The 23,319-nt window shown below is 48.2% G+C and overlaps 6 protein-coding genes across 6 annotated transcripts; 3 read left to right on the forward strand and 3 right to left on the reverse strand.

Moving 5' to 3' along the window:
- Positions 1-1,675: 1,675 nt before the first annotated feature.
- Positions 1,676-4,343, reverse strand: I303_107860 (uncharacterized protein; the record flags this gene model as incomplete). Its single annotated transcript, XM_018411125.1, has 5 exons — positions 1,676-2,384; positions 2,439-2,818; positions 2,870-3,078; positions 3,147-3,240; positions 3,303-4,343. 5 exons carry the CDS (start codon positions 4,341-4,343, stop codon positions 1,676-1,678), a joined length of 2,433 nt encoding a protein of 810 aa, XP_018259793.1.
- Positions 4,344-7,950: 3,607 nt separating this feature from the next.
- Positions 7,951-8,172, reverse strand: I303_107861 (uncharacterized protein; the record flags this gene model as incomplete). Its single annotated transcript, XM_065969685.1, has 1 exon — positions 7,951-8,172. The coding sequence occupies one exon, from the start codon at positions 8,170-8,172 to the stop codon at positions 7,951-7,953; it is 222 nt and encodes a 73-aa protein (XP_065825757.1).
- Positions 8,173-10,245: 2,073 nt separating this feature from the next.
- I303_107862 (Fe-S cluster assembly protein DRE2) lies at positions 10,246-11,422 on the forward strand (the record flags this gene model as incomplete). The annotated part of the gene is made up of 3 exons (XM_018411126.1): positions 10,246-10,411; positions 10,502-11,248; positions 11,364-11,422. The coding sequence occupies 3 exons, from the start codon at positions 10,246-10,248 to the stop codon at positions 11,420-11,422; spliced, it is 972 nt and encodes a 323-aa protein (XP_018259794.1).
- A 690-nt stretch (positions 11,423-12,112) lies between these two features.
- Positions 12,113-13,361, reverse strand: I303_107863 (uncharacterized protein; the record flags this gene model as incomplete). Its single annotated transcript, XM_018411127.1, has 2 exons — positions 12,113-12,847; positions 12,912-13,361. The coding sequence occupies 2 exons, from the start codon at positions 13,359-13,361 to the stop codon at positions 12,113-12,115; spliced, it is 1,185 nt and encodes a 394-aa protein (XP_018259795.1).
- Positions 13,362-15,099: 1,738 nt separating this feature from the next.
- Positions 15,100-18,273, forward strand: I303_107864 (uncharacterized protein; the record flags this gene model as incomplete). The annotated part of the gene is made up of 5 exons (XM_018411128.1): positions 15,100-15,272; positions 15,336-15,756; positions 15,823-16,864; positions 16,918-17,467; positions 17,526-18,273. 5 exons carry the CDS (start codon positions 15,100-15,102, stop codon positions 18,271-18,273), a joined length of 2,934 nt encoding a protein of 977 aa, XP_018259796.1.
- Positions 18,274-18,827: 554 nt separating this feature from the next.
- Positions 18,828-22,979, forward strand: I303_107865 (uncharacterized protein; the record flags this gene model as incomplete). The annotated part of the gene is made up of 13 exons (XM_018411129.1): positions 18,828-18,860; positions 19,009-19,247; positions 19,344-19,380; positions 19,454-19,592; positions 19,649-19,730; positions 19,809-20,063; positions 20,131-20,358; positions 20,419-20,465; positions 20,538-20,704; positions 20,762-21,371; positions 21,436-22,145; positions 22,208-22,385; positions 22,453-22,979. The coding sequence occupies 13 exons, from the start codon at positions 18,828-18,830 to the stop codon at positions 22,977-22,979; spliced, it is 3,252 nt and encodes a 1,083-aa protein (XP_018259797.1).
- Between the last annotated feature and the right edge of the window lie 340 nt (positions 22,980-23,319).

Consider the following 23,319-nt stretch of genomic DNA (forward strand, 5'->3'; position numbering starts at 1 on the left):
GTGAGGAGGGTGTGAGGGTGTGAGGGTGTGAGGGTGTGAGGGTAATCAACAGGTCAAGGTATGCCGTAGTCTAATAGGTTAAATTCGGATGTTGAATTCACTTTATACCCTATGACGCCAGCATTCAGCGACCTTCCCTTGCACTAACTTATCTACGTTACCCTGAATTAACACTTAAAGCCAAGCGACTGAGTTACCCGTACACGTGGCGAGCGGGATTAATTCAAGCATTTCCTAGTAAACACCCTCGAAACTTTTACGATCCAACCGCCAGGAGCGCAGCGCAACTGATTTTGAATTCAACTTCTTCTTTCTTTCTCTCTTCTTGGTCTTCTACTTCCTTCCATACTTTCATCGCTCATTTCACTTACACATCGATCGTGCCCCCCCCCCCCCCCCCCCCCCAATCTGTTCTCCTCTCATCTCGACCTTCACTACCTTATATCTCGCCCCATTCCGACTTGTCCCTCTTCTCTCGCCTCATCTTCCGTGTATGCAATCATACCTCTTCTGAGCGTTCATCGAAAGATCCCAAGATGGGGTCAGACCACAGGTCATCTACTAAACAATTCTCTGTTCTCTCCTACAGTCAAAATCAGTATCAGTAACAACGCAAGAGACCACATCTCCTTTCCCTACCTCACCCTGAAACACGCTCAATACTAATTTATATCCAGCGCAGTGTGTCGCAGTGAAGCACCCAAACATGATTCTCCCATACCTTCACCTGCACCTTCTGCATCGCCAAGTCTCATCCCTCTCTATTCATCCCGATCATCCCCCCCATACCCCCCCCCCCCCACACACACGCCCCTTTATTCACGGCCTGCGTCAAACCAATGACGTTCGGACGGGGAAAGGGGGGCAATATTGAAATCCAAAATCATCTCGTTCGGCGAGTACGGACTCTTGACTTTAGTCGGTCGAGGGATGGTATTCCCACATGGCGAAGCTGTTAGTATCTCTCTCAACGCAGACGAGTCAAGAATGGGATGGTACATCGCATCAATCACTAATTACTATCCTCTTTTCCTTTTTTCGTTCTGGGGTTTGGGGTTTGGAGTCGATGTAATGTATTGTCGTTATCATAGTCATTGTCAGTGTCAGTACCATTGTTACCGACGAAAGCATCACCCGATTCGATATTGCTGATTCGGTATAATCTGATCACGTAATATATGCATCTTATTTACACAGACCATTCATTTTCTCTCGTATTAACTCGTTCTTTCTCCTACTATCTACATTTCCTCATTCGATATCTTGCTTGCCCACTGGCTCAAATCAGATAAATAACACCGACACTAGATACTCAATCAACCTTTCAAACGAACTTAAGCTATCTTACAGGATTTTATACATCTATACTGATTGATATACAGCGAATCGATGAGGAAAAGTCCATATATACACACACATGTATACCAAATAAAAACATAAGAACGAGAATATCAAATCAAAAGCGAAGTGATGATAATCCACAATGTCAGGTCAATCCTGGGTAGGAAGCGGGGTATCACATGTTGAACAAGGGGTATATATTCTGGCCTAGTTGTTGTCAATTTTTTGTGGGCCTTATAATACACAGGCCGTCTGATCATTGATCTCACGGTAAAATCATCATTTTTTAACACTTGCTTCGAATTTCAACCCGAGAATCCTCATCAGAACCCTCTTATTCTTCGCTCTCAGGTGACTGAGCTCCATCGTCATACTGCTCTTCGTTTCCATTGTGGAGCTGAGACTCGACCTGAGGCGTACCGTACTCTTCATTACTTCTCGATCTCTTCATTCCCCTTTGTTCGACCTCGGCCCATGTAGGAGGTTGTGTCTCGATCGTCGAAGAAGGGATGGACGTCATACCCATGCCACCACTTTCGGGCGGTACCGGAGCAGAGGAGGGCATCTGTACTGACATTGGAACTTCATCTTCCCCATACATCGGTGCTGGAGGGGGAAGTGCTGCTGACGAAGCGTACATGTTGGACGTGTGTGAATGACCTGAAGTAAGAGGAGGCGGGTTGATGTACAGCCCATTACTGGTCATTGGGTATCCCGTGTGAGGCGTATTGGTAGTGTTGTTGTAGACGTCATCGGGCTCGCCCATGTTGATACTCATTGTTCGCGGTACCGATGATCCTACCCGGGATCTACTGGGGAAAGGCTTGATGGATCTGCCCGACATCGGGGCTGATGACAAGGCGCTGGAAGGGTAAGCGATGTTGCCGTATCGCATTTGTTGGTTATACGCTTCGTGTGGAGGCGGAGTGGGTAAAGTCAAGGTGACGTTGATCCAGTCATCGGCTGGGTCATTGTTGATCATACCCGCTCGCCACTCGAGGAGTCCCTCGTCAATAGGTGGCCATTTATTCTTTCCAATGCACCTATCACCCATCTGTTAGCCGAAGATCATTGATTCGAACAGACGATGAGCTCACTTGTCAAGGATATCTCTTCTGGTGTATTTGTAGTTCTCGCATCGCTCCACCACCTTTCTCCTCACATCTCGAACTGCGATTCGAGTATGATAATCGAGTTCAGGCCATCTTGCGGCGGGACCTTCATACTTTCTGTCGCATCGAGACGTGAAAGCATCAAGCTGAGCCAGGACCCTTCGTCCACGATGAAAGAAGCCTCGGAGAGTTTCAGCCTTCTCCATCGGTGTGCAAGTAGATGGGATCGAACCGATGAGTGGTACGGAGTCGGAATTGATGGTGAGATCATTGTTCAGTGTGTAGTAGAACAAAGGGAATTGGTAAGGGATTTCCCTATATACTTGTAAGAGCGCCCAAAGGGATAAAGGCTGCTTCTGGATCATCTAAGACTATGTGTCAGTGGTAGTCATTTCAGGCAGCGATGATGAGCTCACCTTTGGAGCGCTGTATGCAGCAGACTTGACTCTGTAGCCAGTCTTGGATCCCTTTGATCGCTTCGATGGTCTGAAATCCTCTTCTTCATCTTGACCAGCATCAGAGCCGTACTCATCTTCGTCGTCACTACCGGCAGCATGTCGATCATCTTCGAGATTGGCGTATGAGATGTTTCGCCCCATCTCTCTGATTCTAGGTGAAGCTCTCACTGTGTTTCAACATAGAGTAAGCTATAATTGTCGCCGCAGGTAATCAAAGTCTCGCTAGTATACTCACCAGGTCCGTCAAGTCGGAGGCGTCTAGAAGGAGTACTCGGCTTCCTACGTCGACCTCCGCCAGCGTCATTGCTATCTCTCGCTCGGAATGAGTACTGTTGGTTCCAAATGTCAGCCATCACCTTCCGAACATAATTATCCCTCCAAAATGACCTACAGAAGATGGATTACCAAGGCCGACGTTTTCCAGCAACTGCTTATTGTTCATGATGCGCGACTGTCTTGCCCTTTCATACTCCGTATCAGCTTCGCTAGAAGCGAAGCCCATGGCATACAAGTCCGGTTTCTGCTCGCCACCTCGTTCAGCTGACATGGTAAAATGATCATTTCCGTAAGGATCACCTCGCGAACCGCCAAAGAAGATGTTTTCCGGCTGAGCATGAGGTGCAAGGTGGATCTGATTTGGCTGGAGATCGAAAGATGGTGTAAAGACTGAAGATCCCGACCATAACTTTCTGCCATTCAAAGCCGAATGATCGCCCAGAGAATCGGATACTTTTCGTAATTCTTGTTCAGCAGGGGAAAGTCTATCCTGTCTGTACTCAAAAGCGGGAGTGACCAATCGCGTAGACTCGGGACCGAAGTCGCTGGCTCCTGATGTTGATCGTGACATCGAATAATTTCCGCTAGGCTGAAAGATCGATGGATTGACAACTTTGGAATCGTCAGAGCTTTGAAAGCTGAACGAAGGGGTCTGCAAACCCAGACCAGCTGGGTATGGATTGGTTTGCTGTCCAGAAGCGGTTGGTGGACCATCCATGAGGTGCTCGACAGCTGAATGGGGCGAAGACGAGTATCGGGAGGAGACGGTCGCTTCGGTCGCTGAGTTCATCGGGTGAGCATGACTGACAGTTCGAATCATGGGCTGCGACCCTCTGGACTCGTAGATTGGTGCAGTAGATGGGTAAAAGGGTACAGCTGAGGCGGTACCCGGATAAGAGCCCTGCAGGAAAGCTTGGTTGGAGACAGACATCGAAGCAGGCTGATACGGCCTGTAAGCCTGAGTCGGATAGGCCGACATCGGATGAGGAGACTGCTCATGACCGGTCGCAGGGGAGTAGTTGCTACTTGGAGCGATATGGAGGGAGCTTTGGGAAGCAGGTCGAGGGATCCTGGGAGATCCTGCGGGTGAGGCGATGATGCCTTGATGCGTTTGTGGTCGAGCAGTGTCGAAAGAGAAGTCCACGACTGTTGCCATTGTGAGTTTTTGCGATGCGCAGAATGATGAGATGCAGAAGGTGTGGGGATAGTTAGATGCTATGGGGAGGTGACAAGTAAAGTTTGATATAGGAGCTGCAAGGAGTACCGTAGACGGATGGATGAAAGGACAAAACGAAGTGAAATTTGTACGAAGAGAAAGAAAGGTGTTGGAAAGAAGAAGAAGAAGTCGAGTGAAGGGGGTTGCCAGTGGTCCGTTATAAAGGATAATTGATTGGGCGATGCGTTGAGGTGGCGTGATAGATGGATGGGGCAGGAAATACAGACGACGTCAGCTCTACTCAATCCGGACGAAAGGATTGACAGTCTAGTCCAACCCCTTGGAACATGAGTGGAGTGGAAGGAAAGATTCATACACTTACGGAGATCTCTCCTGGGCGATGTGTCCAAGAAGGCGGTAGAGCTGGAAATGACTTGAGGCTGTGGAGTGACAAAGGAAGATAGTGCCACACAGGTTGATTGGCAGACGAAAGAAGTCGACCGGAATGAAGCGAGACCGTGAACATTACATTCACAAAGGATGTTCATTAGATTGCCAGGGGTAATGTAAAATGGGGTTCCGTTGAAGGAGAGTGATCGCGCACAAGAGGAATGGTGAGATGGAGAGGTCATCGTTACAAGGGGAGAGCGGTACGGGATGCGAAGGGACGGACAAACGATTCGGACCAAGGGGTTGAAAGAGGCAGTGGGAGCAAGGATTGAACATCATCGTTAGCATGAGATACCCTTTTGGTGACGATAGAATTACTCAGAACGGGATAGATGATGGTGGCCGATAATGATTATGATTCAAGGGCAATCCAAAGGATATGATGAGATGAACCAAAGGGATCCGGATAATACCCATCATTTGGTCAAAGGGAAGTTTGGGCATGCCGCATCCCTCCTACGAGTAAATGAAGAGCTTTCTCAAATAGATAGTGTGTTGAACATGAAGGTGTTGGAGTAGAAATAGGTCCGATGGGACGCAAAATTTAGCCATTGACTTACATGGAGAAAAGCGAGACAAGGTTTTGGCTTGACGCGTTGCCACGATCGGTGTCTGAGTCACCAAGAGGTCGCCTACGCAATCGACTCCCAGAAGTGATATGTTCAAGACTGTTCTCGTGGCAAGGATATGCGCTACGAAGAACGTCTGAGCTGATGCTGGATTTTCGGTTGCGTCTGAGGGGCCAAGGTATGGGCTGTTTGTTGTTCGAGGACAGGAGAGGCGAAGAAGGTAAGGAGCGCTATTTGCGGCAATGAGTTTCAGGTCAGAGACAGACTTCAAAGTGGCTTTGGGATTTTTGAAAGGAATATGACAGCGAGAAGCTTGATGTAGAGAGAAGAGAGATGAAAGAGATACAGCGCAACTTGTTGGAAAGGTGATTTATAGCATACGAAATTTTACTCACCTTTGGTGAAAGTCAGTCTCCTGTCGTGATGAGATACGATGGTTGGATGGGATATACCAACTTTGTATGTATAGTTAGCTTGAACGACCCAAATCCTTTCTAGCTGTATGAACGTATCCAAATGTGTATGCAGACCGTTTGCTCTGTTGAGAAAGGTGGACGAAGGTGGATAAGGAGAGAGATGACACAGCCGCGGAGGTTTGTTGCTTTAAGGGTGTGTGCTGTGTTGTGTCGTGTTGTGTCGTGTACTATTGTGTGTGGTGCTGTATGGTACGCTGACAGATACAAAAAGGCCACAATCATTTAGACGTTTCACAATCGATTTCCTGAAGGTGAATCGCAGCTCGTACTGATGACGATGAAGGTGAAGAAGATGAAGACGAAGGTGGTCTGGGTGATATTATGGTGGATGCACTTACGATAAAGGATGGGTAGCAACCTTTGCCTTTGAATGATGGTGATGGTGATGATAAATCGGACGATACGGAGGATTTCTCTGCTAAGCAGTCAATAGTAAGTCCCTTTAAAGGCTCCTTGTCGTCTATGAGATGCTTGATGGGGATCAATGGTATGATGGATATCTCGACCAGCCTTGCCTTTAAAGGGTCTGACCAAGGCGTTAAAGGATGAACTGATAAGAAATAACCTACAAGATAGAGAAGCGAAAAAGAAGATGAAGAAGGTGGCCACTACTTTATTGTTGGTAGAAGGTTGCGAAAAGCACAGCCCAGTGACGTGTCTTCAGTCAAGAATTAGGAAGATTTTCTTTTTCTTGCTTCCTTGATGATGGGATCTCGTTGTGCTCGTCGTCACAGTCAGCATTCCAGACTAAGCAAAAAGTAAAAATTTTAGCTTTGGTAGAGGTATTGGGGACGTGCATCAGTTACAGCAATGTGATGTCTAGCTCGGTGCCCCAAAGCGGTATGCATATCGTTCCACTGTTCTGCTCTCTACCCTCTCTGCGCATGATGAGAGAGATCTGGAATCGTTGTGTCAGATAATTCATGACGACATTAGCCTTGCCGCCGGTCGCAAGGTCAACTTTTGCTCGTGGTCTGGACACAAAATCCAACAAGGATCATTTCGCCTTAGCTTCCCATGAGGTATCAACCTCTCGACTCGCCTCGCCTTGACAACGCAAAACAAAAAGGGGGTCACGAGGTATCTTAGCTTCTTTTTTCCTGTGTAAGTCAGTGTGCATTTGATCGGGCATCAACGTCAACGTAAATTCAACCATACCATACTTTTGATCATTGAATTAGCGCACAGATCCACTGGTACACACGCGTACATGCTCGTATCACCTGCTGTGCTCACCATGCACAGGCAATGCCGTTGGCTTGATTCCTGTGTTCTGCTTGTTCTTGCCTTAAGCACCAGTCAGAATGCGATCAGCGATACGCATCAGTAACATAACATGACATTAACGCAGAATAATCATCAATCATACACTACACACGCAGCATGTTAGTAAGTTTGTATGGATTGTACCTTGTTGAGCGAACAAAACACTTCACACACTAACGCGAACGAGAACAACGAAAACAACGGAAAACAACGGTAAGACGGGCGATCAATCTTCGTACCCTGACGCAACGATTTAGTTGAGCCCCGGCCTTGGCCGACTTTGAATGGCGTATGACAACGAAATCTGATGACAACCCGACTTCTGCATGGTACTGTGTGCATTGGACGTGCTGTGTTCTGCTTGACATATGCATATTTCGGTCGATGGTGGTTCGGTATGGTTTGGTATATACAAAGAGTATTATGGTATGTACAAGAGGTTATTGGTATATACAGTATAGTGAGCATCAACGCCTCTTCGACTAGTCATCCCGAAGGTGCTCCGCCGTTCAATCCATTTCCACCTTGCGTGTCTTCTCGTTAGCAAGTACCTCAAAAGTAGTCTTGGACGGATCGGCGGGTGGCAAAGTCAGGGGAATGGTATCAGTCGAAGTGGTCATGTAGTGTGAGAGCGGAGAAAGTGATTATAGGTGATTCGGATCGTTTACAATGAGTAAGGTGATGGGAAAATTGGTGTCGCTCGAAAGTCGAATACATACAACGGTTATTTACATGGTGTGAATATGAGTGTCGGTCGGATGCTTGAGTGATGTATGATGTGTAGCGTGTTGAGGGTAGTGTGTAGTGTGTGGTGGATCAGGTAAGATCCATGTTCGACCGCTATGTCTAACGTTTCGGTTGCGGTGAACTATCTTGACCCCTATAAGCTTTCACCAGCGACTGGACGAACTGGCTCAGATGCGGACAAGGATGCTGTTGTGGTGATGAGCCGAGTTCAAGGGATGAAGATTTCGGCGACGAAGCTGGGGAGGGTGTTTCAGAGGAATGTCTGCCGAATGATGGTCTCGAAGAGGTTGGGAAATTTATAGGTCGAGCGAGGGAGATCATTGTGTATAGTCTGGACTGATCTGATTCGATTTGCGTTGACGACGGTAAATAATGTCGGGCAAAAGTGTTATGTATGGGTGTTAAGCCGACTGATGAATGCGTGTGATGTGCTCTTGATCGTCGGAAGAAGGATTTGTAGTTGATCTGGTTGATGGTACTCGCAATGTAAGTAGAATTGCAATTCAAACTAAACTGGGATAAAATCGTTTCGCTTTGCTATGCTTTCTTCGGTCTTGGTTTGGGGTCACAAAAGTGGGCGAGAGGAGTTCAGAATATTCCAGGTTTCTTATAAATGCATGTCGTCAGTATGAGGTGCTCAATAAAATATTCCCTTTCATGCTCTCGGAATCATCCGCCGAGGAGCAAGCTAAAAGGGACTAAAAGAGGTGATCTCATGCTCCAACGATCATCCATTCTGGTAAATTACCGCGAAATCCCCCGGATTCGATAAATCCATGACCCCGAGACTCGCCTCTGTCAAATACAATTTAGGAGCTGAAACCTGGATTACTTTGCATTTCCCCACTCGTGGTCCTGGGAAACTGCCGACTTGCCCTTGTTGTGGTAGGACGTGTAACAAATAACAATAACGTAATTTGCACCGAGAATCCGGAGGAGCTCAAATTGTGTTGGTGCTTTTGGGTGCGGCTGATGCGAAAAGTTCCCCGCGAGTGTTCCCGAGGTGAATTCTCGGACCGAATCACCAAAAAAGAACACAAACACAAAAAGGACGACTTCCAATTGTTGATTTGTGCACGATGGCGTTTTACTTACTACGTGTACTTTATCAGTCGTCGTGTCGACTTGGACGGGGAGGACGTGAATGCAAGCACAAGATGGCGATGCCATGCCCAAGTTGGAAGCAAAAAGATTGTCTCCAGAGGGAGTTGACCGCGCGCCCGGGCAGTTTCTGGTGAGGCTTGGTTCGCCCCAGGCGAGAGCGTAATGGCGATGCTACGCGGCCAATGTATAAACGCAAATATTCCTTATATACTGCAAATGAAGCTTTCAGAATAATCAAATTTGATTTTGGTTCCGTGTTCTGCAACAAGCGAGCGGGTTTGGCAGACAGCGACTTTGGATTTTGGATGCCCTTCTATTTACCGGAGCACATTTTTGCATCGCAACCATGCATGCGGCATCTCGGGATTCCCCCATCCACATGCATGGTATGTATGACGTACGACAACCTGGTGCATAATTATCAAGTGATGGCTCCTCTCACTGGACCGAATCAGATTGCGCTCATCGTCATGCAAAGACTCATCAATGTTGATCGCAGCAGCTATGATAATGAGCACGGTACGATGGATCGAAGTATCGTACCATCGTACGTCTCTCGGAAGGTTACGGATCAGACTAGGAAGTACGAGATCCTGAGTACTGCTTATTCAGTCCTAACCGAGAAGGCGTTCAGTGATTGTATGTAAGTATGTGTGCATGCATGGGAGATGTGATGGGAAATCACCCCAATTTGCGAATCACGAATCACAAATCACGTCGGAATCCAAGTTGACGTGGATCTGATCTGGTCTGATTCGATATGATGTGCAAGACGCGATCGCGCTTTCTTATCTGATTAGACAGACATCTGCGTCCCTTTCATTATCCTGTCCTATGGGATTGAATCTCGGTTAAGTACTTACTACTGCTGTGAACTAGCGAGACTGGCGAGATCATGCTATGTTTCCCTACCTGAATCCACGAGCTATGAGGGAGTGAGATGCCCACTTTCTCACGACTGCATACCAGGAATGCATGCCACTTGGCGGATCTGAGTTCTCTCTTACGTAATTAACCCGTTCTGAGGATCCCCCACCGTAGAGGTAAACTGGCGAACCCAATTGAGGGTATAGTGAGTGAGTCAGCTTTTTCATATTAACCAGTCCTCCACTTACAAATCACTCACTCATTTGATGCTCCATACACAAAATTACATACTACATAATCCGATTCGCCTTGTCTCAAGCATTCCTCCCTATCTTCCTACCTCATAGCCTGACTCAAAGAATACATCAAAGAGACTTTTCACTTTGTTTCGATAGGGATCATCCGGACATAAGAAGCAGCAACATGACAGTCATCAACGGATTTGCCACCGGCTCGTCCTCCAACACCTCGGCGCAAGTGGTTGTGGGGTCAATGGAGCGGATCGAGGAGTATCAAGTCATCTTGACTGACCTGAAGAACCAAGGTGGGAATGTGCAAGGAGAGATGGTGGACCGTATATTGGACAATGGTAAGTGCAATTCCGCTTGTCGAACTGTGGAGCCTCATTTGCCAAATTGACTATCATGGAGATGGTGTACTGATACATCGCATTTCTCAGCTACGACACTTCCTTCTCCACCACTTACACTCCACTTGATCTTACCTCTACCTCTCCCCTCTCCCCTCTTATCGAGCATACCACCCTCTACCCAGCTCTTCATCCACTTACCATCGACGCACTCTGAGTCGGATTTGGGAACTTTACACTCCGCTCTCGCTTCCCAATCATTCACTCCTTTACTTCCTACTCCATCATCAAGCATCATCGCCTATACGTCTCCTTCCGCTCCTTCTGTTCCAGTCCCATCTTCCGCAGCAGCTTCCGCACCATTCTCCTTGGGCTCAACCTCAACCTCGACTTCGACCTCGACCGCAGCTAGACCACTGACACTCAAGAGATCAGGCGACAAAGCCCGTAAAGCCGCCTTATGGGCGCTTGACTCCCCACTACTCGAGGACGGCGGGAAAAGTCTCTTGACTCCAGAGGACAAACAGAGGCCCGATTGTGTGTTCCCCGAGAGCGATGGGAAGAAGGTCAAGCGCAGAAGAGCCTGTAAAGACTGTACGTGCGGTTTGAAAGAGTTGGAGGAACAGGAAGAACAACAGACTTCTCAAGCTATCAGAGAGGCGCAGAAATCGTTTTTCCTAGAAGGGGACGACGATATACCGGATATCCTGAAGAATGCGACGGACGGCGTAGAAGGTGTTTGGCCGACGGAGAAAAGGGCAGAGGCGAAGAAGACCTCGAGTTGCGGGAGTTGTTATCTCGGAGATGCGTTTAGGTGCTCGAGTTGTCCTTATTTAGGTGAGTAGTCGCTGTTCGTGATTGTGATCATGATCATCCTCATCGATCGTCTTAACATGTTTTCCGCTATGTGGAACGTGTGGAACGAAATCGCTGATCTCCTACGGTGATTCAGGTCTACCACCTTTCAAGCCTGGAGAACAGGTCAAGTTGTCCATAGCAGACGATTTTTAATTGGTCAGCCTTAATCCTCGTGATCAACACAACGATTCACACTCAAATATTATGTCCACTGTAACCAACCAAGAGGTCCGAAAAATGCCGGACCAGCGAGCAGGAGGGTGCCGTATCTATAGAGCGGCGTCAGGCATGAGATCGCATCGAAGGGTTTGATCGGGCTGGCGATGAAAAATATTCATGAAGTATATCGCAAGTATCTTTCGTATTAACATGCAAAACCTCATCGCACATACTCATCGATCATCTTTATCGATGCATTCACCACTAGAATTGAGCCAGGTCACCTGTTGCATAGACATATACAGGATTGCATGTAATACAAGATCGTTCAATCACCTATGCACTGTGTGATTCTATCAATTATGCTGGCCAGTCTCAGACCCGTATCAAATCTCCTAATGAACTTTAAGTTACTGATCGTAGCTAATCTCCGGAAATCTCACCGACTAACTCCTCCTTTTGCCTTGAAATTCCAGTTCTACCCTCTACCCTCTACCCTCTACCCTCTACCCTCTACCCTCTACCCTCTACCCTCTACGCTTTACGCTCCACCCTCTACAAGCACACACCGAACCCAAGGACTGAACCAGGTATCATCACGCCCTGGAAAGTCGGATTGCTTCCGGGCTTGGTAGGTGAAGGCGAAGGCGTAGGAAGATAACTCTGAGTAGCAGGCTCTCGATCTTAGATCATATCCAGCGGCGTTGTCAATTGTGTGGTGTGTTCGGTATTTCGATACGGCAGTCCCTTGGTCGATCTGAAAATGACCTGTGATGCTGGTGTTGGTGGTGCATTTGAGTTCATGCCACGGACATCTTGCATACCTGTCGGAGTGGCTTGACTCAAAGCTGTGAAGGATTCGATCATCTCCGTTTTTACGTGTTTACTCAAGCTCGATAACGGAGCATCTTGATGTCCGCCCGGAGCCGGAGAAGCGGGGGTTATGGTGGAGTCATGATCTGTGTCTGTACTACTTGTTGAATTGTGTTTCGGAGTGCCGGCGGAAGTAGAGGACTCGAGAGACGATATCCACTCTATTGGCACATCGTTTGGGTGCTGATTGTGGCTGATACTGTCGGTGGCCACATCATCGTTGGCGGAATCTGAGATTGCGTCGCTGGTGATGATGTCGGGTTCGTCGGACGTTATTGTCCCAGCGCCGTCTAATGTCTCGTTCAATTTGTCTAATTGTGCTTGGGCAGTGGAGAATGATGTCGCCGGGAGAGGTTCATACAATTCATCCCCATTCGAAGCATTCGTTTCGCCGGACGGAGTGGAAGTCTGTTGTACTTCTACCAATAGGTCTTTCACCTCTTCCGATAAATCACTGCTTGCTATCGCATCCGTTACTGAATCGCTGAGTGTATCTTCGCTTGTCGTGACACCAGTCGATGGGCATCTTCTAGGCGAATTCGGATTCTGTGGTGCAAAAAGTCAAGTAGGTCAGCTGACGAGGAGGACGAGACAGAATGATAGGACTTACATGATCGAAGTCTGCCTCCTCGTCGCCTTCATCGTCGTCTTCGTCCTCAAGCACATGCACTTCGATTTTAGATGGGCTCTCATAGAGCCTTTTTAACGTCTCAGCTCTACCGTCCACTCTCTTCCTGCGCCTCTTAGCAGCCCTGCGCTCTTCCCGTCTCATCTCTTTCCTTCCCTTGGCGAGTGTCCTTATAAGCTCATCGTCAATTCCATCCGCTAAGGCATAGTCAGAGTCGGTGAGAGGGAAAGGCGCCACAGTCGCTTTGGGCGGAGGGGACGGCGGAGGAGTAGGAAGGATAGTCCGAGGGGGAGAATGGAAAAAGGGTAGATCCAAGATGGAGGCTTGTCTTTTGAGACTTCGCAGCTGTGTCGAGGTTGATGGTCTCTTGATCGGCTCATTTGTCTGAGTGCAGTCGATGAACTCTACTGGATCTGATGGGAGTTGGTCCATTTTCGATGCGATGATCGGATCTTTGCAGGCTAGTACGGTGGGAAGGATCAAGAGAATTCAAGAGGCTGACGAGATACACGATCGATCTCGTCAGCTCACAAGAAAGCCCTTTCCTGTACTCCAAAAAGCTTTACTCGACATTAATTACCACTGAATGATGTTTGAGTGTTGCCTGTTCTTCACCAATGTCTGGACACAGAATCGTAGTTCGATAAGACTCGTAAGCCAGGGATGATCGTAAGAACGGGTGTTGGCCAGATGCGAGAACCAAGCCACAGAGGCTGGGAATACCGATAGCGAGTCGAGCTGTATGATCGAATGCGCTTTTTGGTCAAGACATCAGAGGAAGAAAGAAAGACACCTTGCTAACACTCCTCGATAATTTAGCAAGCGTCACCAGGTAGATAGATGGTGTATGAGGCGGAAAAAGCACAAACGTTAGAAGAAGAAAAACACGGAAAGACATTTTCATCCCATCTCGATTTATCCCCTTGACTTTGAACTTTGGCGATAAACAAGTGACATACACACGGACCACGGACATGATGGTCTGTGCGCATCATTCGCTCTGCTTCATACCCTTGATGAAACGTTTAGATGTTTAGACATGCCACTCTTGCGCATGCCACCAAAAGTTCCCGTTGCAGCCCCACGTGCCCACAGCGACGTCAATTAATTCCCCCATTTTCTGACTGATAAGGTAATCGAGAGATGTATTATGTAATGATTCCGTCATAGTAACGGTTAATTGACTCGATCTCACCGTAGCAGACAAGGGGAGAGAGGACTTGTTCGTCACCGGACCGTATCCAGTAATGTTATACCAATACCGCGTTGTTATTGTGATCACGACCACACTGACATTACCAGGACATCGTCGCTATCACCCCATCTATCTGTTCAAGCAGTGCTATCAAACAGAGATACCACTCATCAAGCTCGCCCTTACACCAACTATCATACCGTCCGCTTCTCAGGGAACGGGGAATACACATACACACGCACGTTCGGAACCGGATTGTATTCACGCGTCGTCATTTGTCTTTACTTTGCCACCCATCTTCATAGAGGACCAAGCGGAGGATACTTAGCCATTCAGCCGTCGCAACGATATAAGGACACCCATCACCATTACTCTCGTCCTTGTCATTCCCTCCTTTATACATAATTGACGATAACGCGTGAGTACCGATGCACTCGGATATTCAGACTGGGAAAGACCGACAGCTGACATTATTGATCATCTTACCTTTCATGCCTTCGTAATCGTTACCCGATTGACCCTGCTTACCAAAACCATCTATCTTGCTTATCACTGGCCCGACCATACATGTGTGCGTTTCCGACATCACCTCGACCACTCACCGCCTTCCCGATACATACAGCTCCTACACGAAGTCCAGTTTGCTAGTCAAACTACCACCAACCAATATTCGCCTCTTTGAACATACCCCATGCCTACGTCGGGAAATGTCGACATCAACCGACACCGACATATTTCCGACGATGGTAGGGGTAGTGGAAGGCGGACTCAGCGAAGAGAGGGCATCCGTAAGTATATACACTCCGTTCAGCGTTGACCGTACTTGCTGATATCGAACATTATCTGCTCGTAGCGATAGACTTGGGGTGAGTTACAAAACCGTCTTCCGCTCGTGTTCGCATCGACGAGAGGATCTAGCCTTGCTGACTATTTGAGGCTCGTAGGGATGCCGCCTCATCAATTCTTAGTCCTATCATGTCCCATCTGCCTTCTTTGGCTGGCATGACGTCGCTTAAGGGTTTCTTGCCTGCCTCTCCGACCAAGGTACCTAGCAGCGCAGCAACCACGGGAGGCAACGTACCGAGCAAATCTGATGAGGTAAAGAGCATTTGGCAGGAAGGCGATATAGGGGACGGGAAGGGCAAGAGGTGAGCATCCGCTGTCAAGCCAATGTTATCGTAATCTACTGATCAGCTGATCTCTGGCAATAGACCATTGTTGCTCGTCACATCCCGAACTCATGCGCTGCAAGTATTTGCATTCTACAACAGTGTTATACCAGATGATCCTCATATTCCTGAAACGTTTCCAGCTCCTGAAGAGGTTGTCTCGCTACCCTCGATCAAGTACAGTAAGAATGTGAAGCGGACTAGCATTGATGGAATAGTGGATACGTCAAACGATTTTAGGGGTGTGGAGCAGATCTTGAGTATGACATTGCTGGAGAGCAGATCAGAGCAGGGAGGACTTTTGGTGGCTGCGGTAGTACTGAGCCCATCTACAAAGCAATCAGCGAAAGGATGGCTAGGACTGGTCGTCATCGACTTAAACACTGGATCAGCCATACAGAGAATTGAGCTTGGGCCTGGTAACTTAGCCAAACTACATTCCACTCCCAAGACCATAGCCATTGTGAGTTCAAATTGTGTTCTCATAGTCACCGATGTTTTGCAGTCTTGAGCTAATGCTACTGCGAAGAGCGTTTCGGATCCGGTATCCGCGATCCACCTATTCGACTCAATCACCTTCACCCCTCTTCCTTGTTCACCGATCATGGGATCCGCTGTGCACCCTCATACAGGCCTTCCAGTGATCGCTCTCTCGAACCGGCTTTTAGCCTTCGCTACCTCTGAAGCTCCTCGCGCACCCGGTCCAGACGGTCTTGGCACTATCATCACTTCTTCCACTCTCCGGCCGCCCGCTTCCCGTCCATCCTCGTCTGAGAGGCAACGCCCCTTATCAAGCGCGAACAACGATGCTCAGGCAGCTATCCTTTCTTCTGCTGTCGGGATTGGAGGCGGTGTAGCTAGAGGTGTTTGGGCTGGTCTAAAAATGGGTGCTAGGGCCGCAAATCGAGCACGAAATACTCGACTAGCTAAAAGTGCTCCTTCCGATTCCAGCGGTATTATGGTGGATGAGGAAGTCGATGATGTAGAAGCCGAAAGTAGGAGTCTTGAGGAATCGAGCATATTGGAGGAGAGACCCTTATCAGCTGCGTCGACATCATATCCGACCAAGTCTGGTGGCGAATGGATAAAGATAGTTGATCTTCACCCCAAACGCACCGCACGATCCAGAACCCGGAAGGTCAATAGGTCTCACTCGTCCTCCCAGCGTAGACCCGAGACCTCCGCAGATGAACATTCAATACCTATCGAAAGCTACATTGAGACCGTAGCACATTTTCGCTTACCGCCATCGTCGTCCTCTTTGCCCATTGACCCTCTTCTGCCCAATCAACCTAGAAGATCGTCGAATAATCGCTCTCATCCCGTAGTCTCTTTAGCCTTCTCACCTGACGGGACGCAAATATTCGCTGCACCGAGTGATGGACGGTCTTTGCACATTTTGGAAGTACATCCCGCTGGCCTCGACAAAGCCGACATCCGGAGCGATGTCACAGGTCAGGTCTGGCATCCGTACGAGCTCAAAAGAGGGCATACTCCGGCAGATGTCAGGGAAGTCATGTGGGACAGGAATGGCAGGTGGATCGGTGTCGGAACTGGGAAGGGCACAGTCCGTGAGTCATATCTTCCCTTCGGACAGACATTGTTGACGCTTATGACCGTACAGATGTATTCCCTATCAATCCTTCAGGAGGGTTGCCTTCGGCGTCCACACACGCTACAGCACAAATCATCAACGCCTCTCAGCTACAACCATTGTCAACGACAACATTGCCGATAGCCAGACTACGTCCCCGTCGAATGGCTTCTGACACAGGGAATGCGTCTTCACCTGATAATTTGGCTCGGTCAGCCGAACATGCTCTCTTCATGTTCTCGTCTCATCGCCGTCATCCTACGAGGAACACCACTTTCTGTCAAGATATTCCTATCTACCGAGCGTCGGCCAACACCCTCGAACTCGCTCGTGTATCGGCCAGCCCAGTGGAACATAAGAAATCCGCGGATGACGAGGGACATCCGAGACAACGAAGAGGCAGTGCATTGACTGAAATGATGAAGACCAGAGCCTTTGGTGACGGTTCCGACTTATCTACGGAAGCCGTTGTTAGAGCTGCTTGGAGCTTGCCTGAACCGTCGAATGACCGAGTGCTTTTAGATGCCTTGCCTGAAATTCCGCGTCCTCGTGATGCTCCTCAGCGGGCTCCGCGCAGCAAGTGAGTAGTAGACGTGCCCTCGTGAATTTAAACAGTCGCTAATCAATCGGAATTATAGGAGTCTAGCACACGCCGAGATCCGCACACATCATATCAGTCCTTCGATTCTACCCTCGTCTATCTACCTATCCCGTCAAGTCGAGTTCTTCTCTGTCATACCAATTGACGAATATTCACCGCTGTCCATACTCGATCTCGAAGCTCGACAACATAAATTCCAATTCAGAGAAGAAGTCAAAGCTTTCTCGCCTGTCCCAGAACATATCAAACCGTTTGATGAACCTCTGCTCTCAGCATTACATTCCATTATGGAGGAAACTCCCATAACGCAATTACCAGGATTACCCAATGGTACACCTCATTCTAGATGGACGCCCACGAGGATCCCGATCCGATCGGTCACGTCGGGTATAGGTGAGGGGATGGAAAGGGTCAAGAGGGAGTATGTCAGAGCTCAACATTCACGATCGAAACATCGCAAGAATCAGAAGGAGGAATCAACGGGATTAGGATTAAGTTTTGAAGATTCAGATTCGATCTCGTTGAGCCACCCGTCACTTTCTTCTTCGAATGATTCACCGCTCTCAGAAGTTTTACCTACCACTACAACGAGTTCGTCGAATACGGAGCCGAGTGAAGAAGATGAGGAGTGGGGGCTGGGATGGGAAGAAGAGTATAACAAGGCGATCGAAGATGATACCCCGCAAGAACTTGTTCTGGGCCTGATGGATGAAGAAGAGGAAGAGAGGCGGAAATGGGAAATTAGGAGGGAAAGGATGAAGAAGGAGTATAGTACTGCGAAGTGATTGATCGCTTTAGGACACGGGATCCGACAAAGGACATGTTATCAGGTCAGGACGAGAGTCAACATGCTGTGATTCGGTGGCTTTCGCATGATTTGTATGTACGAGTAAAGTTGAATCGCTGAGGACAGCACCGTCATTGTACTTTGTACTATCAACCATTATAGAAAACACAATCATATCGCATTCATCAATCATCAATCATCAACCATCAATCATCAAGCCAACATACACAAAAACAGGAACATCCAAATAAATAGGCAATAAACAAGGATAAGCCAGCATAGTTGTACATTTTGTAACACTTGTAGTTGATAGCCAATGTAATTCCTGTGCCATGAGGAGAATGAAGACGATAGCGGAGATCGCCACATACCATTCTCACTTTTGTATGTATGTCATCCATCGCGCTCAAAGGAAATTCTTTGATTGCGTTTCATAATCTTACACTTCCTCTTCTGCGAGACGAGTTGTGTCACATCGAAGAGTACATCTCGTGGATCCACTGCTGAATACTTAACGAAACGAAAGAGGACTGGGTCGAAGTTAGGTGCAGGATGGAATTCTCGAATTTCGAGGGTGCTTCGCAGGTGAGTGCGCCATCCGATCATCTTCCATCGAATTGCCACTCCTCTGTCTTCGGCTCCGGATACGACCTTGAATTACTCTCAAAGGCGAAGGCGAGAGTTAGCGCTGACTCATTTTCTGGTGACAACTCTTGTGCTGCGATGTATGTAGTACGGCCCACAAGACGATGATTTGACTTCGCTTTATTCTGCCGTGCCCAACTCGGTGATCAACGGTAATCAGGCTCCGTCAACTATCAATGGGGATCTTACTTCCCAATTCAACGATCTAGCTCTCTCGGTACATGGACAAGGACAAGGACAAGGGCAAGGGCAAGGGAGGTACGGTGAAGATGAGTTTGATGAGCGGGAAAGAGAGATGTTGGGTGTCGGAGTCGAACACGCTTGCGCGTGAGTCGAATATGACCTACCTCTTTGACTCTTTGGGAGATGGATTAGACAGAATGAAGGCTCGGAGCTGATTGTAGTCGTCCTTGTCCTGAATAGATACTGCGGGATACACAATCCACAATGTGTAGTCAAGGTGAGCGAGTGCCGAGATCTGCTTTATAAGTCAGAAGGACTAGCTGACATTATGATGTCTCATCATCCCACAGTGCCTACATTGTAACAAGTGGTTCTGCAATTCTCGGGGAAATACTTCGGCGTCGCACATAGTCAATCACTTGGTGAAAGCGAAACACAAGGAAGTTGTTTTGCACAAGGAAAGTGCCCTAGGAGATACTGTGCCAGAATGTAAGCTCAAGAAATCTGGCTTGATTCCAGAGTAGACAGCTTACAATGTGTGATAGGCTATAATTGTGGTAGTAAGAACGTGTTTATGTTAGGGTTTATTCCCGCTAAAAGTGACACTGTTGTGGTACTTCTTTGTCGGTGAGTCATTCGACTTTTCACATCAGGTAGCCCCATTTGTTTACATGCTGACTCATTGTTGCGTTTTGCAATGTCTAGACAACCCTGTGCCGCCCTAACCAATTCAAGAGACATCAATTGGGACACATCCCAATGGTCAGCTATCATCGATGATCGACAATTCCTCTCTTGGTTAGTCAAGGTTCCCTCCGAGGCTGAACAGCTCCGAGCAAGACAAATAGCTTTGGCTCAAATATCGAAATTGGAGGAATTGTGGAGAGATAATCCCGAAGCTAGATTGGAGGATGCCGAAGCGCAATCGGGCGAAGAGGAGATGCAACCTATCTTACTCAGGTGAGTCCAGCTGTAATGTCGTCCTTTCTCTCGATGACCGGAGTTCCAGCTGAACGTTATTGACCAGGTACGAAGATGCATACCAATATCAAAACATCTTTGGACCGTTAGTCAAGATAGAAGCAGACTACGATAAGCGAATGAAAGAGTCGCAAACCGAGAACGATATCAATATCCGATGGGATATGGGTTTAAACCAGAAGAGATTAGCATGGTTCTGCATGCCCAAACTAGAATCGGGAGAAGTTCGACTCGCAGTGGGAGACGAACTGCGGTTGAAGTTCGTCGGCACCACGTCAGGCGCTATAAAGGGTATGCAATCCTTCAATTCTAAAAGCTGGGGAGGGGGCGGTAGTAGCGAAGGATGGGAAGGCATCGGAAGCGTTATCAAGATCCCTAACAGTGGGTATTTTCCTGCCTGTCCCTTTGCTTCGATCAATCGGTTTCCAAATAGCTGATGCGTGTGTTCTGCAGATGTCTCCGATGAGATTTGTTTGGAGCTGAGACGAAACGATGGCGTACCCTCGGACTGCACACATGGCTTCTCGGTCGACTTCGTTTGGAAGGCTACCAGTTTCGATAGGATGCAAGCTGCTATGAAGACTTTTGCTATCGATGAGAAGAGTGTCAGCGGATATATCGTGAGTCTCGGGCTAAGTAGGGAATACTCAGCAGCTAAACGTGCGAGATCATTGTAGTATCATAAACTTCTTGGACACGAGCTGGAACCGCAAGTTCTACGTACCCAGATGCCTAAGCGATTCTCAGCGCCCAACCTTCCGGAACTCAATCACTCACAGATGGCCGCCGTCAAAGCGGTTCTCCAGAAGCCACTGAGTCTAATTCAAGGTCCTCCAGGTACTGGTAAAACCGTCACATCCGCTTCGATCGTCTATCACTTAGCCAAAATGAACCCCGGTCAAGTCCTCGTTTGTGCACCATCGAATGTTGCTGTCGATCATCTTTGTGCAAAGATCCATCAGACCGGCTTGAAAGTTGTTCGAGTAGCCGCCAAATCAAGGGAAGCTCTCGGTTCAGACGTCGCTTTCCTCTCCCTGCATAGTCAAGTGGCAAACGCCGACACTCATCCAGAACTTCAAAAACTCATTCAGCTGAGAAACGATCAAGGGGAATTGAGTCAAAGTGATGAGAGGAAATACAAGAGCTTGGTCAGAGCTTGTGAGAAGGATATCCTGAATGCTGCCGATGTTATCTGTACCACTTGTGTCGGTGCTGGAGATCCTAGATTGGCCAAGTTCAAGTTCAGGACTGTCTTGATTGACGAGGCCACTCAATCGGCTGAACCAGGTGAGCTCGCGGCCTAATGTGGAATCGGCGAAAACGTGGCTGACACTTGAGATGCTGCATCCAGAATGTATGATTCCGCTTGTAATGGGATGCAAACAGGCTGTTTTGGTTGGGGATCATCAGCAATTAGGTCCGGTAATCATGAACAAGAAAGCCGCTCGAGCTGGTCTATCTCAATCTCTATTCGAAAGACTGGTAATCCTGGGCAACCGACCTATCAGATTACAAGTCCAGTACCGAATGCACCCCTGCTTGTCGGAATTCCCCTCCAACATGTTCTATGAAGGTACTCTGCAAAATGGTGTCACCGCTCCGGAGAGACTTCGAAAGAACGTCGACTTCCCTTGGCCCGTCAGCGATACCCCTATGTTCTTCCATCAGAACTTAGGCACAGAGGAAATCTCTTCCAGCGGAACATCCTTCTTGAACAGGACAGAAGCTTCGAATGTGGAAAAGATGGTCACGAAATTCTTCAAATCTGGGGTACTCCCTTCCCAGATTGGAGTCATCACACCCTACGAAGGTCAGCGATCCTATGTTGCATCGTATATGCAGCTTCACGGTGCACTCAAGAAAGACTTGTACAAGGAAGTGGAAGTTGCGTCGGTAGATGCGTTCCAGGGCAGAGAGAAAGATTATATTATTCTCAGTTGTGTCAGATCGAATGAACATCAGGGAATAGGTTTCTTGAACGATCCCAGACGTTTGAATGTGGCTCTCACTAGAGCTAAATACGGAACTGTCATCTTAGGTAATCCAAAGGTGTTAAGCAAGGTGAGTTTTGCTTTCCCACATTTCAAAACGAATTGCAGCTGATTATCTTTGCACCAATTCAGCACCCACTATGGTTATACTTGCTCACCCACTACAAGGAGAAATCATGCTTCGTAGAAGGGCCCTTGAGCAACCTTCAACCGTCCATGATCCAGTTTTCTCGACCCAAGAAATCATTGGCAGCTGCTATGGATCCCTTCAAGAGACGTGAAAGTCCAGCGCACGAATACCTCGACAAGAGTGAGTAGACTCTCTCTTCTTCCAGACTCAAGATCGATCAGCTAACATGATATATGAATGTGCTTAGACGCAGGCAGGGTACCCGGTCCCGCAGCGGGCCGATTCGATCCTTCATACTATCGAACGCACAACTCCATGTCTTTCGTACCCTCAGACGCCCAATCAGTCGTTTCGCAAGCTATAACCAATTCCGCCTTCCCCTTGTTCCCGGGCGGCGGAGGATCGAAACCGAAGACATATACCGGATACGCATCTTCAGTCATCTCTCAACAACCTACTGATTTCGGTCTGATCACCCCTTCTAACGGTAACGGCAGCGGCAATGGGAATGGGAATGCGAAGTCTAATGTGGGGCTAGGCGGGATTGGCTATTCGCAATTCGATAGATTAGGTGACGCGCAGAACCAGACTCAACAATATCAAGCTCCAGGATTGGGACTTGGAATGGGTATGGGGAAGAGAAGAGGTAGTTTCATCAGTGAAGCTGCGTCTGCGTCGATGTATGCGTATGGATATAAGGGAGGATTAAACGGTGATCAGGAGGACGATACTTCGAGCGTGGCCCCGAGTCAAGCTGGAATGACCGAGTTCTAGGCGATCGTGTCTGATTCACGCAAGCGGTCAAAGCTGTTCAGGCTTGATGAAATCGATCGCTCGGAGCGGGACGAAGGACGAAGAGGCGCATCATCCTGCGTGATGTGTCGTCAAAAGACCTGTTCCGGTTCATTCGGTGCTGGCTTTGCCTCGTGCGACATGGACAATCCACCTGATCTCTTCTTGAGTGGCGGTTATTGATCGTTGCCTAATTTGGGCGCTATGCCTACGACGCACGAGGACGAGGGACAAGGGACAGCGACGATCGGTCAAACAAGCTTTCTTTGTGCAGGGGAGTGAGGAAAATCGGGATTGGAGGTCAAGGAGAGAAGAGGTAGAG

The sequence above is a fragment of the Kwoniella dejecticola genome, chromosome 10 (assembly GCF_000512565.2).
Source record: "Kwoniella dejecticola CBS 10117 chromosome 10, complete sequence".
NCBI lineage: Eukaryota > Fungi > Basidiomycota > Tremellomycetes > Tremellales > Cryptococcaceae > Kwoniella > Kwoniella dejecticola.